Source organism: Anomaloglossus baeobatrachus, chromosome 4 (assembly GCF_048569485.1).
Source record: "Anomaloglossus baeobatrachus isolate aAnoBae1 chromosome 4, aAnoBae1.hap1, whole genome shotgun sequence".
In the NCBI taxonomy this organism is placed as follows: domain Eukaryota; kingdom Metazoa; phylum Chordata; class Amphibia; order Anura; family Aromobatidae; genus Anomaloglossus; species Anomaloglossus baeobatrachus.
This window is the reverse complement of record NC_134356.1, coordinates 372,808,959-372,829,306: the sequence shown is the minus strand read 5'-3', so window position 1 is coordinate 372,829,306 and position 20,348 is coordinate 372,808,959. Positions and strand designations below refer to the sequence as shown.

General features: G+C 43.1%; 1 protein-coding gene across 4 annotated transcripts in view; it reads right to left on the bottom strand.

The window, feature by feature from the left end:
• The window catches only part of RELN (reelin), a 906,715-nt gene that overhangs the window by 488,896 nt on the left and 397,471 nt on the right, over positions 1-20,348 (bottom strand). For all 4 annotated transcript variants that reach the window (XM_075345182.1, XM_075345183.1, XM_075345181.1 and 1 more), the window contains one exon: positions 13,659-13,691. In XM_075345182.1, coding sequence (XP_075201297.1) covers positions 13,659-13,691 — 33 coding nt within the window. The remainder of the gene's footprint in view (positions 1-13,658; positions 13,692-20,348) is intronic.

The window sequence follows — 20,348 nt, the reverse complement described above, 5'->3', positions numbered from 1 at the left end:
CAAGATTTTCTCGGATTGCACTCGTCCGATTTATACGCTCGTGTGAGCATACCCTTCAGTGAAGACTTTCCCATTACTGAGATAGATGGCAGTTACTAATTTGTTGCTGAAAAGAAATAAAGACAAACAATGATGTCAGTCTCTACTTGAAGCCCACAGCGTAAGGACGTGTTCTGTGCCCGCGCGCTGTGACTTCAGTATGTAGCAGAGCCAGAATCGTCGTGGTACCTCGTGTGGATTATGTCGGAACTGGGTGTTTGGGGTTAATAAAGAGATGAAAGAGGGTGTTTTTTTTAATAAAATAATTTAAATAAAGGATTTTTTCAGTGTTTGTGTTTATATTTTTTCACTTACACATTAGTAATGAGGGGCTTATAGACACCTCCCATTACTAATCTAGAACTTAGTGGCAGCTGGGAGCTATTATTAACCCCTTGTTACCCCCTTGTTACACCTTGTTACCTTTTGTTACCTTGCCACCGCAACAGGGCAATCGGGATGAGTCAAGTAAATTGCTGGGATTGTAGCATCTAATGCATGCGACAATTCTGGGTGGCTGCAGGCTATTTTTAGGTGGGGGGCAATAACCATGGGCCTCCCTAGCCTGAAAATACCAGTCCCTAGCAGTTGGCTTTATCATGGCTGATTATCAAAATTGAGTGAGGGGGAAACTGCATGCCTTTTTTTAAATTATTTATTTTAATAATTTAAAAAAGCTAAATGGGGTCCTTCTTATTTTGATACACAGCCAAGATAAGCACATGGCTGGGGGCTGCAGCCTGTACCCGTATGCTTTATCTGTGCTGAATATCATAATATAGGGGGACCCTACACCAATGTTTTAAAATTATTTATTTTTACACCACTATACCTAAACAGACATCGTGTACGATTCCTAGCTGTCAGACATGCAGTCAGACAGGATGGGGGTGTGCTCTGCCTGCAACCAATCACAGACACTTGCACTGTAGGTGGGTGGGGGAAGCAGTGCATATGCATGAGGTTAATGAGCAGCCCCAGAAGTAGTGTTATTGCCGCACGGGAGACTGGTTAGTATAATGCGCCTGCTCTAATCTCCCTAGCCCTTTCTACCACTATTTTAAAGTGCCTGATTCGGGTCCCCGTAGACTTATATGGGGATCATCATCCGGCTAGATAACCAGAATCAATTCCGAGCTCAAACCAAAACTCTGGTTAAACCCGCCGATTCCGGAAATCTGCGAGTTCGCCCATCACTAGTAAAAACTATTTGCTATTCATTTAACCATTTTAACCACTTCTGCTTTCCAAAGATATCAAGTGGTTTAAAGAAGTGAGCTGACCATTTTTCATCTGTTTTACAGGGGACCTCTGAGAATGAGATAAAATGTTGTCCCTAATATAATTCAGCCTGTTCTAGTCAGGAAAGGCTGCAGACTGGACATATACAGCGCCTGTGACGTTTGTCTGAACTGAAAAGAGCTGTATCATATATACCTCAGTCAGCTGGGAGCAATGCTGTGATATAAAAAGAAATATATCCCTCCCTTTTCTCACTGAGCACAATAGGGGTTATCTTTAGCTTCATCCTCCTTAATGTTTTGTGTTTCTAGTTGGTCACAGCAAGTCTGCATGCACTGCTATAAAGCTGTCAGACTGACAGAGGAGGAGGATGAATCTGGAGATCTTTTCATGGTGCACAACATGGATAAGAACAGACTTCTTCACATATCACAGCTGTGCTCTCTTCCACCGACTGAGATATGTGTGATACATCTCTTGTCTGTTGAGACACAAGTCTGCAATCCGCACTGTAATCCGTAAGTAGGTTATGATTGCCAGCGCCAGGGTGGGTGGTCTTATGATCTCAAGTATGAGATCTGCATACTTCTGGCCACATTCAGACTAGACATATTCAGCCTTGCTCAAAACATTTGCATTGAACAAGGCCTTGGACGTCTTGTTGGTACATGACCGCATGTATGCAAATCAAATAATTGCGGTCACGCACGCTTCGCCCCCTGGCATTTGAACTAGAGAATCTTTACAGTGTGCAGCGCACGCAATATAAGGATTCACAAGTCTGCTGTCTCAGAGTGACTGCAGATTTTAGGCTGTACAACACCTTTATCAATGTATCAGTTAAAAATGGATTAAACTCATATGGAATGCTGAAGTACAAAGTATGTCATCTGTTTTACACGGATCACCAAAACAGATTAGAATAGGACATGCTCTGAATCTTGAGACAGGGATCTGTTTTTAAAACTGATGTGTGTATGGCACAATTAAACCAATTTTCCATGTGCATGTGTGTATGGCACAATTCAACTAAAGGTTCATGTGCTGTCTGAGAACAAAATAGACAAAACTAAGACATGTCACATGTAAACATGAATGTAGCCCTAGTCTACTTGTCTGGCTTTTCAATACTGTATTGCTATACACTGGGAATATGAGTTCTGGCAGTGGAGGGCGAACCGCTTCCTTTCTAAGGGGGCGGCTTGTTCAGCGTCACAGCAACGTCACAGCAGCGTCACCGAACCGCCGCCCAATAGAAGCAGAGGGGCGGAGATGAGAGGGACGTAACATCCCGCCCACCTCCTTCCTTCCTCATTGCGGCCGGCCGCAGGTAAGGTGAGGTTCCTCGTTCCTGCGGTGTCACACATAGCGATGTGTGCTGCCGCAGGAGCGACGAACTACTTTGTACACCGAGCAGCAGCGATATTCGAAAATAGGGGGGCATGTCACGATGAGCGATTTTGACTGTTTTTGCGACGATTCAAAATTGCTCATAGGTGTCACAAGCAAAGACATGGCTAAAGCGACCGGATGTGCGTCACAAATTCCGTGACCTCAACGAGATCGCTTGAGCGATGTCGCAGCGTGTAAAGCGGCCTTTAGTCTAAGTTCCTATGATGAGTTTTTAGTGAGCTTTTGATATTGTAGATTTTCTGCAGCATTTCTACATCTTTTAGGTAAATTACGTTCCTTGAGTTTGGGTTTGTTTTTAGATTTTGATGCTGCGCTTCTTGTCTCATTTTGGTATGTTTGTTTTAAACAAAGCAGCTTTGGTTGTGATACCTCTTGGTATTTAGCTTCAACAAAATTTTATTGTTACAATCATGTGGAAATTACATGTAGTTTTAAGTGCGGTGTTTTTTACCCTTGGATTTTTCTGTGGTTTGTTTACCTGTGGATTTTGCACATCTAATGCACTGCTATGGGAATACTCCACACATAAAACTCAGAATACTTGCAAGAGAAATAGATATATTGACACAGTAGGCATGACATTTCTATAAATCCCCTCTAATTTGGTGGAACTGTAACGGCACGTTCCCATGATCAGGGTTATGTGGTGGTCTGGAAGCAGCATATTTTTTCTGTGTTCATTGCGTTCTTCCACGCAGGACAGTCAAGTGTCTCTGCACAAGAAATTAATGTGTTGCAGACAGAAAACCCACACCAAAAGTAAGTTTACGCAGAGTTATAAAGAAACACGGTGGGCATGAGATTTCTATTAATCCCATTCACTGTGCTTGTACTGTACACTACAGTGCTTCCAAAATGTGACTAATCCTGATTGTACCATAAGACGCTGCAATGCTGCATTTTTGGTACAGAAAAAATATTAGAGAGTAGCACCAGTGAGGAAATAAGTATAAAACTTAACTTTTAATCTTAGTCATTAAAATTGTAAAATATTAAAAAATACACTTAGGATCACCCTGCGGGTAACCAAAGGCACGTGTTCCCACACCGTGTCAAAGTACCTTTGGACAAAAACCATTAGGGGATAACAATCGTGTGTGGTAGGGGTATTTATACTCAAACTGTCCGTATACAAAAGTAGTGCATGGGAAAATGGACAAAGGTCCCACTACCAGCATACAATACACATAGAGTATTGGATATATCAAATCCACAGAAAAACAAACAGCAAGATATAGCTTAAACCCCTTTGACAGTTTTCAACACACAAATAAAGCAAAGACAAGGATGGATCTCACCCATTTAGATGATCTTCCGATGCTCAGCACAGCAATTTTCTTATTGGAGGGGTCACAGAAGGGCTTGAGTTCAGGCTTGATATAACTTGCCCTAAACCCTCTTGACTCCCGTCCTTACAAGAACGGTCCACATCTGAACCTATTTTCTTGTATACCGATGCCCCATATGCCTCCCGACGCGTTTCGTCACAATTAGTGACTCCTCAGGGGACCAAGCATGACAGAAAATGTAGTAGGCCAAAGAACTAGTATGTCACCTGCAGGGTCCATACACCAAATGCTGCTTTTGTTGAAAACTGTCAAAGGGGTTTAAGCTATATCCCGCTGTTTGTTTTTCTGTGGATTTGATATATCCAATACTCTATGTGTATTGTATGCTGGTAGTGGGACCTTTGTCCATTTTCCCAGGCACCACTTTTGTATACGGACAGTTTGAGTATAAATACCCCTACCACACACGATCGTTATCCCCTAATGGTTTTTGTCCAAAGGTACTTTGACACGGTGTGGGAACACGTGCCTTTGGTTACCCGCAGGGTGATCCTAAGTGTATTTTTTAATATTTTACAATTTTAATGACTAAGATTAAAAGTTAAGTTTTATACTTATTTCCTCAATGATGCTACTCTCTAATCTAATTTGTGAGTATTGTCCTTCTAGAAACACCAACTCGTGGTTCTCTTGCTTATATCTTACAGAAAAAATATACAGCATCAAACACTCACCAAAAACTTATCATGGGAATTTAAACTAAGCAATAAACAGCAGTTTGTTTTTTACAAGACTAGAGTCATTACAGCACTCTGCAGTATGTTATAGTGCAGTCTACCACACTATTACAGGTTCGCAATCAGACTGTGATTCAAGGACTGATAGCGGGTCTCCTGACTTGGAATATGGCAGCCTCATTTATGCCTATTTAACTGCTGAGTTCCGGTCAGGAGTCCCTAGGTCAGCCTATGTGTCATAGCCCAAGTACAAACCACGAAACAAGGGTGTGTGAAACAAATCTTAAAGCATTATAATATCATGGATCAGCAATTATTTTCAATGCCCATGCTGTGTTAACAAGCAAATCAAGTTATTATGATATGTAACGTGTTATTTGTCATGGTAACATTTTACATCTATATATCTGCTGCACCTTAGGCCTCATTCACGCATCAGTATTATCAGTATTTTTGATCAGTATTTTTATGCCAAAACCAGGAGTGATTCCAAAACACAGGACAGGTGTCAATCTTTCAATTGTAGTTTTTCTTCAAGTTCCTCTCTTGGCTTTGAGAGACAGCCAATGATGCAAAAATACTGACGTGTGTATGAAGCCTAAAGGCTGCTTTACATGCTACAATTTATCTGACGATCTCTTAAATAATGTGACACGCCCAGATCGTTGGTACGTTTTGCCGAGATCGCACATAGGTCGTTTATTAGCGGTCACACGTAACAATCTCAAAAACGACGCAACATCGTTTAGCGATATATTGTTTGACCAAGGCGGTCGTTTGGATGTTGTTCGTTGTTGGCAGGGTGTCAAACTTACCAATATGTCTGCTGCGATCCAAACGACAAACAATATTTTGAAACTGAACGACGTGTCAACGATCAACGATTTTCAACCTATTTGCGATCGTTTGGAGTCGCTCGTAGATGTCACACGCAACGACATCGCTAACGATGCAGGATGTGCATCACGGAAACCTTGACCCCGACAACATAGCGTCATTTAAATCGTAGCATGTAACGCCGGCTTTAGACTGTGTGCAGAAATCAGCTAACAGAAGTTTGCAAGATAGCAAAATGTCATATTGAGCTTCTCAGCATTATAAACCATGGCGATAACCTGTAGTGGCCAGTATAGAATATATATGGTTTTCTTACAATAGAAAAGATTATCTTCATATCACCAATACATTTTCCTATATACTGTACATTTAGGTCCATAAATATTTGGACAGTGACTTAACCTTCATGATTTCGGCTCTGCATGCCACTATTTTTTAGTTCAAAATGAAACAACTGAGATGTAATTGAGGCCTGAAGCACACATCCGTGAAAATGCACGCATGTGTGTTACGGTCCATTTTTCAGGTCCGTTTCCTGTTTTTGTGTCCGTTTTTATGGCCCGTGTGGCATCTGTGTGACCGGCGTATGCTAGCCGTGTGTGCGTGTGTAATGCCCGTGTGTGCGTGAGATTTGTAACTGACGGGTGAGTGTGTTTTCCATGTGAAATGTCCGTGTGTGTGATGTAAAATGTCGTTGATGAATACACGCAGACAGCAGACAGAGTCGCGTGCTGAGAATGAACTCGGGTGAACTTCACCCGACTTCATTGTCATACCGCGGCTCTGTCTGGGTGTCGCATACTGATTAGCGGTCACCCGTGAAGGACTCACCGGTAACCGCTAATCCCCTGAGTGACTGAAGTGAGCAGCGCGATTAGCGCTGCCATCACTCAGGTTACCCGCGGCTAGCTGGATCCTCCACCCGTGACCGCAACTCATCTGTGACTTCATCGCTGTCACTCGGGCGACTTACTGTCACAGTTGGAGGATCCAGCGGTGGCCACGAGTAACCTGAGTGATGTCATCGCTGATCGCGTGGCTCACCTCAGTTGCTGCGTGGATCTGGCAGGAGCGGCGGTGTTTTTCTGCAGCTCCTGTCACCTTCATGTAGCAGAGCTGGAAGCGACGCGGGACCTCCGTGGATTACGCCGGACATGGATGGGTTTTTGGGGCTTAATAAATTGGTGAACGAGGTTTTTTTATTAGTGTTTATTATTTCAAATAAAGGATTTTTCGTTGTGTGTATTTATTTACTGTAACTTACAGATTAATCATGGAAGGTATCTCGGGGAGACGCCAGACATGATTAATCTTGGACTTAGTGGCAGCTATGGGCTGCCATTAACTCTTTATTACCCCGATTGCCAATGTGCCAGGGCAATTCGGGAAGAGCCGGGTAGAGTCCCAGAACTGTCGCATCTAATGGATGTGGCATTTATGGGCGGCTGCTGGCTGATATTGTTAGGCTGTGGGCTCCCCATAACGTGGAGCTTCCCATCCTGAGAATACCAGCCTTCAGCCGTGTGACTTTACCCTGGCTGGTATCAAAATGGGGGGGAACCGCACGTCGTTTTTTTTAAAATTTATTTATTTATTTTACTGCACAGTATAGACCCGCCCACCGGCAGCTGTGATTGGTTGCTGTGAGGCAGCTGTCACTCAGCGTGGGGGCGTGTCTCACTGCAACCAATCAGAGGCGCCGGTGGGCGGGGAAAGCAGGGAATACGAGATTGATTAATGAGCGGCCGGCTTTTTCAAAATAGTAAAAGCCGCCGGAGCAGTGTGAACGCCGTGCAGCGCCGCGCCGGTGATCAGGGATCGGTAAGTATGAGAGAGGGGGGAGACTGACCGACAGACAGAGAGAGGGACAGACAAGACAGAGAGAGACTGACAGACAGAGAGACCGACCGACGGACGGACTGAGGGAGATTGACCGACAGACAGAAAAAGAAAGAATAGCCAACATCACTACAAAAAAGCACAAAACGTACACGGAGCATACAGAGATGCATCCATGTCACGTACTTGTGCGCACCAAACCATTGACTTTCATGGTGTCCATGTGTGCGTGTTCCGTGCAGGAAATGGACATGCTGCCGCGAAAAACGGAAACACATACGGATCACGGACACACGGACATGATGAAAAACGCAAGTTTGACCACAAACATAGATTAACATTGGTGCACGTTTGTCCGTGTCTCCGGTATATACGGAAACGGACAAAACATGCACGTTTTTAACGGATATGTGTCGGAGGCCTGAAGTGTAGACTTTCAGGTTTAATTAAAGGGGTTGAACAAAAATATCCTAGGAAACGCTTAGGAACTGCAACCATTTTTCTACAAAACCTCCTCATTTCAGGGGCTCAAATATAATTGGACAAATTTATTTTACCATAAATAAAATGCTCATTTTTAACTCTTCATAGAGAATCCTTAACAGATAATGACTTCCTGAAATCTGGAAGCCATGGACGTCACCAAATGCTGGGCTTCCTCCTTTGTGATGCTTTGCAGGGCCTTTACTGCAGCTGACTTCAATTGTTGCTTGTTTGTGGATCTTTCTGCCTTAAGATTTGTGTTATGTCTGTGAAATATATGCCCGATGGGGTTGAGAACTGATGATTGATTTGGCCATTGAAGAATATTCCACTTCTTTGCCTTAAAAAACTCCTGGGTTGCTTTCACAGAATATTTTGGGTCATTGTCTATGTGTATTGTACTGTGAAGTGCCATCCACTCAACCTTGCTGCATTTGGTTGAATTTGGAGAAAGTATCACCCTGCACACTTCAGAATTCATCCACCTACTTCTGTCTTCAGTTACATCATCAATTATCACTAGTGACCCAGTGCTATTGGAAGCCATGCATCCCCATGCCATCACATTGCCTCCATAATGTTTTACAGAGGATGTGGTGTGTTCTGGATCATGAGCCGTTCCAAGCTTTCGCCATACTTTCTGCTTCCCATCATTCTGGTACAGGTTGATCTTAGTTTCATCGGTCCATACAATGCTTTTCCAGTACTCGGTGGCTTCTTAAGATTTTTTTTTTTTACAAACTCTACTCTGGCCTTTTTTCTAAGGCTGATTAAAGATTTACACCTTGTGGTGAACCCTCTGTATCTGCACTCAGGAAGTCTTCTCTTTCTTGAGAGTGTATTTCACTTCGGTGGATGTTTTGAAGGGGTTTTCTTTCACTAAGGAAAGGATTCTGTGATCAATCACCACTATTGTCTTCCTTGGACATCCTGGCCTTTTTGAGCTCCCATGCTCTACAATGTGCTCATTATTTTTCAGAATATACCAAACTGTTGGTATGGCCACCCCTAATATTTCAGCCATCTCTCTAATGAATTTCTTCTTCTTTTCAGCCCCATGATGGTCTGTTTCTCCTCCACTGAGAACTCTTTTGACTGCATGTTGTGGGTTCATAGGAACAGCTTCTAAATAGAGATGTCACATCAGGAATCAGCTCCAGACCTTTTAACTGCGTAATTGATGATGGATTAATGAAGGAATAGCTGATGCAGCGCATTAAAGAGCTTTTAAGATAATCGTTCAATCACTTTTGGTCCTTTAAAAAGAGGCAGCTACATGTTAAAAAGCTGTATTTCATAAACCCTAACTCCAATTAGGATGTGAATACACTCAAATTAAAGCTGAGAATATGCACTTAAAGGGAAGGTATCGGCAAAAAAAAAAAAAATAATAATAACTGAAAAAATGTAAAGTAATAATGTTTAAATGTTAAATATTTTTTTTTTTAATTGTGCAAAATATAAAAAAAAAATTAAAAAGTTTGATATTTTCCACTGTTAAACACTAGGGGGAGCAGCTTCTGAAATCCTACTGAATTTCCACTGTATAAAAAGCTCAGATTACAGCCTGCTGTAAAATGGGCGGGATCTGCTTTCCTGTGTGTGATGGCACGCCTCCCCCTCCTAATCTGAGTGTATACAACAGATAACAGAAAATGACATGTAAGGACACAGTGCCAGCCATTTTCCTGGTGACCAGAAATGTCTAAAGTGTCACCAAGGACAGCAGGAGTATCACACAGGAGAGAATTAGATACACGGCTCTGCAGACAGTATCACACAGGAGAGGATTAGATACATGGCTCTGCAGACAGTATCACACAGGATAGGATTAGATAAACGGCTCTGCAGACAGTATCACACAGGATAGGATTAGAAACACAGCTGTGCAGACAGTATCACACAGGAGAGGATTAGATACACAGCTCAGCAGACAGTATCACACAGGAGAGGATTAGATACACGGCTCTGCAGACAGTATCACACAGGATAGGATTAGATACACAGCTCTGCAGACAGTATCACACAGGATAGGATTAGATACACAGCTCTGCAGACAGAATCACACAGGATAGGATTAGATACACAGCTCAGCAGACAGTATCACACAGGAGAGGATTAGATACACAGCTCAGCAGACAGTATCACACAGGATAGGATTAGATACACAGCTCAGCAGACAGTATCACACAGGAGAGGATTAGATACACAGCTCAGCAGACAGTATCACACAGGATAGGATTAGATACACAGCTGTGCAGACAGTATCACACAGGATAGGATTAGATACACGGCTCTGCAGACAGTATCACACAGGATAGGATTAGATACACAGCTCAGCAGACAGTATCACACAGGAAAGGATTAGATACACAGCTCAGCAAACAGTATCACACAGGATAGGATTAGATACACGGCTCTGCAGACAGTATCACACAGGATAGGATTAGATACACGGCTCTGCAGACAGTATCACACAGGATAGGATTAGATACACGGCTCAGCAGACAGTATCACACAGGATAGGATTAGATACACAGCTGTGCAAACAGTATCATACAGGACAGGATTAGATACACGGCTCAGCAGACAGCATCACACAGGACAGGATTAGATACACCACTCAGCAGACAGTATCACACAGGACAGGATTAGATACACGGCTCAGCAGACACAATCACAAAGGAAAGGATTAGATACACGGCTCTGCAGACAGTATCACACAGGATAGGATTAGATACACAGCTCAGCAGACAGTATCACACAGGAGAGGATTAGATACACAGCTCAGCAAACAGTATCACACAGGATAGGATTAGATACACGGCTCTGCAGACAGTATCACACAGGATAGGATTAGATACACGGCTCTGCAGACAGTATCACACAGGATAGGATTAGATACACGGCTCAGCAGACAGTATCACACAGGATAGGATTAGATACACAGCTATGCAGACAGTATCATACAGGACAGGATTAGATACACGGCTCAGTAGACAGCATCACACAGGACAGGATTAGATACACCACTCAGCAGACAGTATCACACAGGACAGGATTAGATACACGGCTCAGCAGACAGAATCACAAAGGAAAGGATTAGATACACAGCTCAGCAGACAGTATCACACAGGATAGGATTAGATACACGGCTCAGCAGACAGCATCACACAGGACAGGATTAGATACACAGCTCAGCAGACAGTATCACACGATAGGATTAGATACACAGCCCTGCAGACAGCATCACACAGGATAGGATTAGATACACGGCTCAGCAGACAGTATTACACGATAAGATTAGATACACAGCTCAGCAGACAGTATCACACAGGAGAGGATTAGATACACAGCCCTGCAGACAGTATCACACAGGAGAGGATTAGATAAACAGCCGTGCAGACAGTATCAGACAACATAGGATTAGATACACAGCTCAGCAGACAGTATCACACAGGAGAGGATTAGATACACGGCTCAGCAGACAGTATCACACAGGACAGGATTAGATACATGGCTCAGCAGACAGTATCACACAGGATAGGATTAGATACACAACCCTGCAGACAGTATCACTGGTACACACACAGGTACTCACATGCAGTGGCGCGCGCGTGCACACACACACACACACACACACACACAATCACACACAATCACCCCTGATGGGGACCTTGTGCCACACACACACACAATCACCCCTGATGGGGACCTTGTGCTACACACACACACACAATCACCCCTGATGGGGACCTTGTGCTACACACACACACAGGCACACACACACACACACAATCACCCCTGATGGGGACCTTGTGCTACACACACACACAATCACCCCTGATGGGGACCTTGTGCCACACACACACACGCACACACACACACACACAATCACCCCTGATGGGGACCTTGTGCCACACACACACAATCACCCCTGAAGGGGACCTTGTGCCACACACACACACACACACCACACACACAATCACCCCTGATGGGGACCTTGTGCCATACACACACACACACAATCACCCCTGATGGTGACCTTATGCTACACACACACACACACACACACACACACACACACAATCACCCCTGATGGGGACCTTGTGCCATACACACACACACACACACAATCACCCCTGATGGTGACCTTATGCTACACACACACACACAATCACCCCTGATGGGGACCTTGTGCCACACACACACACACACACACCTTTCACATCATTCGTCCCTGTGACCTCCGGTGGGCGCTCCAGGCAGCTGTGCTGCATGCCATCCTCCCCTGCATCCGGACGACATTTCACACATCTGATTGCATACACTCACACATCCGATCGCATACACTCACACATCCGATCGCATACACTCACACACACTCACGATATCGCACATACCTGTACAATCGCGCGCACACACTCACAATCACCCCTGATGGGGATCTTGTGACACACACACACACACACACACACACACACAGCAGCGGGCAGAGCTGGGGGAGCTGCGGCAGCGGACAGAGCGGGGACTTGGGAGAACGGAGGGAGGGGGGTGTCATTGGAGACGGTAATGACGGGGGGGAGGGGCGGCGGCAGTAGCTGGGGCAGAGCAGGGGCTGGGGAGAACAGAGGGATGGGATGTCATCGGAGACAGTAACGAGGGGAGGGGAGGCGGCCCGTACTCACACATCCCGGCGGGTGACAGGGGTAAAGTGGAGCAAACAGCACACGCTGTGAGCTCCACAATAATGGCGCTGAACATCCTCCCTCTGTTGTGTTCTGGACAGACCAGGGGGCGCGTCCAGGTCACAGCAGACGCCCACTGTAACGTACTTCATGGGGTCGGAGCGCGACTATCAGAGTCTATGCACAGGGGCTGCCACAAAGGAAGGAGTTACTGTCGTTACACACACAGCAAATCCAGCATGGCAGCCCCCAGTGCCTCCAGTAAAATAAGAATTACATAAAAACTAAATAAGCTGCGATTTTTATTTTGTATTAGAAATACTTGATTTCACAATCACTATTTTTAATACAAAAATAAAAAAACGCGATACCTTCCCTTTAAAAACATATCGACTGCATAACTGTATATTGAAAATGTTTTGGTAAACAGATAAAATGACAAAATTTGTGTTATTGTCCAAATAGGTCTGGACCTAACTATGTTTTACTGCCTAGCAGCCTTCATTTTTATTCTATTTCCTGTATGATATCCTATGAAATTCTAAATAATAGCACTTTGAAAAGACAAGCACACTGTAGTGTCCTTTCCTATACCAGAGCTCTGTTGCATACACCCAGTGAATGCAAGAACAAAAAAGCATTAAGAAGCATCAAGACAAAATTACAAAGTGACCCTTGATCTCTGATAAAAAAAAAGTCTATGATGTTTTTGTTTTGCTTTATTAAAATTAGAGAAGAAAGAGGTCAAATAAAATAGGTCAGTTTGCTTTTAGTTTTTGTCTGTTGTCTGCTTTGTTAAAAGTAAAAAGAAAAATCAATTCCCTTCTATTATTCCTTTGCTAAATGCGAATTCACAGTACTGCTCTAACAGAGGAGCAAACGCTATTATATACAAAGCCAAAAACTGCTGAGATGTAAGAGAAGTGTATAAATGCCTGCAGTATACAAGGTCACCAATGAACAGTATGCAAAAGAAACATTTTTCAAAAGTCTATAATAAATCCTAGATGAAAGAAAATGCACAGGTGAAAGGAGACATTTTAAGTCAGATCATGTATCATCACGATTTCACTTTAGTAACTAATACTTACCTAAATTTGGACGTAAAGGTGCTTCTGTTGGAGCTAGAAGAAAAAAAATGTAGCATGTTTAGGAGAAATTTTTATCTCTACATCTCTACATGTCAGTAAACAGAATCAGTTTATTACATGGGAATATCCCCATGGACATTATGTTACATGATCCCTCATCTCATTTACATCTAAGAAAACATTGATTTTCCTGAATAATATATTAGATCAAAAATATCACTTTATTCCCCTTCCTATCAAAACTTAATAAAAGTTGTCAAAAATATAAAAACTAAAAGTTCAAATCAGCCCCCTTTTATTCCATTGAAAATAAAACAATAAAATAAAAAATACATGTTTGGTATCGCCACTTTCAGAAATGCCCGATCCACCAAAATATAAAATCAATTAACCCCATTACGACAGCCTTACGGAGATAAATGGCGGCAGAATAGGGTACTTATTCTGATCTGCCGTTTATAAACGGCAGGTAGAAATAAGTGTAGCTGAGACCCTGGAGATCATGATTCAGGCTGTTTTTTCCGGTCCCCGCTCACGTGATCACCGATATACAATGTATACCGATGATCACATTACAGTAAATGACAGCGCCCGTAAAAAATGATTTATCTCTCATCTGGCATGATCAAACATGTCAGATGGGAGATAAATCTCCTCCCCAGTCCTCTCCGGTCCCCTGGTGTCGCCAAAGTTCCCCCCCGACCCCCAACCCCCTCCTGAAAATACAAGATGGCGGCGCGCACACCAGTGCGCTGCCCGCATTCACTCTACTCTTCTGATTTCTGTCGCATGTGCCATGACACATGCGACAGAAAACTCCTCCCCGGGCCCTGCCAGGTCACCCCCTATAATCCTCCCGATGTACCACAGTACCTGTGCAGCGTTGATCCCCACGATCCCTCCTCCTTTACAATAGACGCTGCTGCATGCGCAGAGAGTGGCTGTCAGCTCAGCTTCCTGTGTTCAGTGAGAGCTGTGCTGGCTGCACGGACACTGCTCCTGTGGACCCGGGGAGAGTGGGTACAGATTCATTGCAACCACACTCCTCACATGGAGGGTCTGCACTCCTAGAAAATGGTGGATACGTTCACTGAGCGTGCCCCCCATATTCTAGAATGTCCAAAGTCGTCGTGAGACCCCCTTATTGGATTACTGCGGACCGGATTTTTTTTTTCCTTACAATAAATTGGAGAAAGAGGGAATGTGTTTGGGAGTGTTTTTTCAATTAATTTTTTTTTTGTCATCTATTTTTTTTGTTAGTACTGACAGTTCGTGATGTCGGGTATCTGATAGATGCCGTGACATCACAAACTGCTGGGCTTGATGCCAGGTGACATTACGTAGCTGGTATCAACCCCATTTATTACCCCATTTGCCACCGCACAAGGGTAACGGGATGAGCTGGGAAGAAGCGCCAGGATTGGCGCATCTAAAGGATGCGCCACTTCTGGGGTGGCTGCAGCCTGCTATTTTTAGGCTGGAAAGGGCCAATAACTATGGACCTTCCCACCCTAAGAATGCCAGACCACAGCTGTCCGCTTTATCTTGGCTAGTGAACCAATTTGGGGGGACCCTACTTTTTTTGCTTTTTTTATAATTATTATTATTTAAAAATAATTATAAAAAAAGAGCCTGGGGTGAACTCCAAATTGGATCACCAACCAAGGTAAAGCTGCCAGCTGTGGTTTGCAGGCTACAGTCGTCTGCTTTACCTTAGTTGGCTATCAAAAATGGGGGGACTCCATGTCATTTTTTTTTTTTTTTTAATTATTTATTTTTTGGCTAAATACAAGGCTAAGCACCCTTTAGTGCCACATGAAAATCACTAAAGGGTGCCAGCTTAGAATATGTAGAGGGGTGGGGCATTATATATGTGTTTGACATCTGTCTATCTATCCATCCGTCCATCTTAGCTTTTTTGGCTGTGTTTTCGCTGCGTTGTACAGTACAAATCGCAGTGGAAGGATTTTTCTCTCCTGCCCACTGAGCTTATTTTCTCCACAACATAAACTGACATCTGGCAAGGCAGAATGTCAATTTATGCTGCGGAGAGGAGAGTTCTCCGTGGAGGGAATAAAGCTAAAGTCAGCAGCAGCCGCACCTGGATCGTGGGCATGGGCAGCTGCGTTCTTCCGTGGACAACACTCCCATCTCCGCAGACTGTGTCGCCAGATCGTGGGCACATAGCCTAAAAGTGAGAAATTTGCTTCTAGAGCAACATTTTCGTGATGCCTTTGGGGGTTCAAAATGCTCACTATACCCCTGAATAAAATCCTTGAGTAGTCTAGTTTGTTTCTAAATTGATGTCACTTGTGGGAGGTTTCTGCTGTATAGGTACCCTAGGGGCCCTGCAAATGCAACATGGTGCCAGTAATTTATTTCAGCTTTTCCAAAATTCAAATATTGCTACTTCCATTCCAAGCCCTCCCAATTTGTCCAAACAGAGGTTTCTGACTACATGTGGAGTATCACCGCGCTCATAAGAAAGTGGGTAACAAACTGCAAGGTCTACTTTTTGGTGTTACCTCTTGAAAAAGTGAGAAATTTGGGCTAAAGCAATATTTTTGTGAAAAAAATGAAAATTTTCAATATGACTGCCTAATGTTATCAAATTCTGTAAAGTATCCGTGGGTTCAAAATGCTCACTATATCTCTAGATAAAATCATTAAGGGGTTTAATTTCCAAAATGGTGTCACTTGTGGGGGTTTCTGCTGTTTCGGTACCTTATGGGCCCTGCTAATGGAACATGGTACCCGCAATCTATTTCAGCCAAATTTGCTTTCCAAAATTAAAATATTGCTCCTTCTGTTCCGGCCCTCCCATTTGTCCAAACAGAGGTTTCTGACCACATGTATCCGCGCGCTCAGGAGAAACTGGGGAACACATTCTGGGTTCCATTTTGTTATGTTACTTCTTCTAAAATGAAACAGAAAAGAGAAAGAGTATACCTATCAAGGGATCACCAGAAGATTGTATCATGTAAAAATGGAAATCTTTATTACAAAAAAAGGAAAATACATGGATCTCCTCACTGGGAGTAAAGGCACAACAAAAGACAGTTTAAAAACACTTAAAAGCAGACATGTATCCCCAAGCCAAAAACCATTAATAATAAGTATCAAGGTAAATCACGATGTTTCTTAACACCCCTCATGCAGATGCAACTTTGATAAAAAGTACAACCTGCTATGCAGCATACAATATTGACCACAAAATACAAAATATAATGAAGTATAGTGTGCAGGCTTGAGCAGAGCCTTAGATATAATATGGTATATTAAAAGAGAATGTAGTACTTCAAGGGTCACAGGCTGTCGTTTGGAATGACAGTGGTCTGGTGGACCTTTACTAAATGGCCTGTTTGCAACAATCTAACAGAAAATGTAAAAATACATTGGATATTTCCTAACGACCACAGTAACACTGACTAAGCCAGGAGGTACAGATCCTGGTCAAAACAAGCGTGTATTCATATAAACATGAAGTGCAGTAATAAGCACAAGCAGTATGAGCGAACCCTGAATTCAAAGAACATAAGAATGAGTCCAGTCCAGGGCAAGGCAGGTTGAAACCACTCACACTATCTTGTATGGGCAATATGTGTGAGTTAACCCTTAATAAACCGCAGTGCTACTGTCAGGACTAGAGATTAAATGCCCTAGTCTAGGCCTGCAAGTGTATGATGCAAACCAAAAGTGCAATAATTTGCACAGGCAAAATGCACAAGCCCTAAATGCTATATTTGTATGGGCTAGCCAAAAACAATATTTAGACAAACCCTATTCAGTGGTTCAGGGTAATACCAGTAAGACCCATACTCACTATCCCAAAGGGGGAGAATGCATATACAGTTAGGTCCAGAAATATTTGGACAGTGACACAAGTTTTGTTATTTTAGCTGTTTACAAAAACATGTTCAGAAATACAATTATATATATATAATATGGGCTGAAAGTGCAGACTCCCAGCTGCAATATAAGAGTTTTCACATCCAAATCAGAGAAAGGGTTTAGGAATCATAGCTCTGTAATGCATAGCCTCCTCTTTTTCAAGGGACCAAAAGTAATTGGACAAGGGACTCTAAGGGCTGCAATTAACTATGAAGGCGTCTCCCTCGTTAACCTGTAATCAATGAAGTAGTTAAAAGGTCTGGGGTTGATTACAGGTGTGTGGTTTTGCATTTGGAAGCTGTTGCTGTGACCAGACAACATGCGGTCTAAGGAACTCTCAATTGAGGTGAAGCAGAACATCCTGAGGCTGAAAAAAAAGAAAAAATCCATCAGAGAGATAGTAGACATGCTTGGAGTAGCAAAATCAACAGTCGGGTACATTCTGAGAAAAAAGGAATTGACTGGTGAGCTTGGGAACTCAAAAAGGCCTGGGCGTCCACGGATGACAACAGTGGTGGATGATCGCCGCATACTTTCTTTGGTGAAGAAGAACCCGTTCACAACATCAACTGAAGTCCAAAACACTCTCAGTGAAGTAGGTATATCTGTCTCTAAGTCAACAGTAAAGAGAAGACTCCATGAAAGTAAATACAAAGGGTTCACATCTAGATGCAAACCATTCATCAATTCCAAAAATAGACAGGCCAGAGTTAAATTTGCTGAAAAACACCTCATGAAGCCAGCTCAGTTCTGGAAAAGTATTCTATGGACAGATGAGACAAAGATCAACCTGTACCAGAATGATGGGAAGAAAAAAGTTTGAAGAAAGGGAACGGCACATGATCCAAGGCACACCACATCCTCTGTAAAACATGGTGGAGGCAACGTGATGGCATGGGCATGCATGGCTTTCAATGGCACTGGGTCACTTGTGTTTATTAATGACATAACAGCAGACAAGAGTAGCCGGATGAATTCTGAAGTGTACCGGGATATACTTTCAGCCCAGATTCAGCCAAATGCCGCAAAGTTGATCGGACGGCGCTTCATAGTACAGATGGACAATGACCCCAAGCATACAGCCAAAGCTACCAAGGAGTTCATGAGTGCAAAAAAGTGGAACATTCTGCAATGGCCAAGTCAATCACCAGATCTTAACCCAATTGAGCATGCATTTCACTTGCTCAAATCCAGACTTAAGACGGAAAGACCCATAAAGAAGCAAGACCTGAAGGCTGCGGCTGTAAAGGCCTGGCAAAGCATTAAGAAGGAGGAAACCCAGGGTTTGGTGATATCCATGGGTTCCAGACTTAAGGCAGTGATTGCCTCCAAAGGATTCGCAACAAAATATTGAAATTAAAAATATTTTGTTTGGGTTTGGTTTATTTGTCCAATTACTTTTGACCTCCTAAAATGTAAAGTGTTTGTAAAGAAATGTGTACAATTCCTACAATTTCTATCAGATATTTTTGTTCAAACCTTCAAATTAAACGTTACAATCTGCACTTGAATTCTGTTGTAGAGGTTTCATTTCAAATCCAATGTGGTGGCATGCAGAGCCCAACTCGCGAAAATTGTGTCACTGTCCAAATATTTCTGGACCTAACTGTATAGCAGGGTATCAAGAGGAGTGGGTTTTTGGGTGATGCTACCCCACGTGTATCGCCCCCATGCAGGAGGCTTCCTCAGGGAAAAAGACAGACAATGTGGGGTCAAATGTGTGCCCTATTTCTATCGCATACTAAATTAAATAATTACTCAGCAGTGTGCAGCTTTAGAAAACATAGTGTTGTGGTCTACAGCGTTATGCATGGCGGCCGCCATTTTGGCCGAATCACATGATTCGGCTCAGCTCGTCCTGTTGTGTATACAGCGCATGAGCAGAAGACACAGCACTGCTAGCATTTTTTAAAACACATATTTGCTTTGCGAATAAGGTTCTCACATACGGCGCACAGTAGTCCAGGAGTATGGCACATAACTTTGGATTGGGCAAATTTGATCTATACAGACAAAGTTTTTGAATCCCCAACAGCGCATGCGCAGTAAGAATTTGTCCATACTTAGTATATTTATCGCGGCGCATATGAGCAGAATGCAGTATAGATCGTGCTCGCGCATAGATTGACAATGGCTCCAAGTATTGTACAGAGCTGTCATAGGTGCGGTTAATTAACCCTTGTAGGTCCCTACATTCAGGGAGATGCTGTATCTTTAATCCAAAAAGGACTTGTTGTAAAAGAGGAAAAACAGTAAGTCTAGTGGCATAAGGTCGAATACAGGCGTTAAAATATAACGCCCTCCAAAATATTTTATTTTATACCACCTAAACAAGCAGCCCACAAAAAGGTAAGCAGACAGTCATTCTCATTTTGTTTCAATTTGAGGGGAAAAAAAAAAAAAGAGGGGCGCAGACGTCACAAACCTTAAGAAGAGGGTTCTCTATTTTAGAATACACAGAGGTTCATTAGTTCAGATGACCCAATAAGGAGGCATTGCCGGCTCAGTTTGGCTCAGGATAAAACTCAAGGCTATATCTGATAGATATGAACCAGATAAAAATTCCATAAACCCACTTCCTACCCAGTAAGAATGAGTATCTGGGATCAATATAGGTTTATACAAAAAATCCAAGGGGGAAGGATCAGCACAGAGCGGTACACTCCCACAATGAAGGTCATGCCAAAAAAAGGGGGAGATTCCGCTATTGGTATAGTATAAGATGACACAGGGGTTTTCTAGTTTAGATCACACAGAGGGAGGCGTTGCCGGTTCAATATGGCTCAGGGTAGTGCTCAA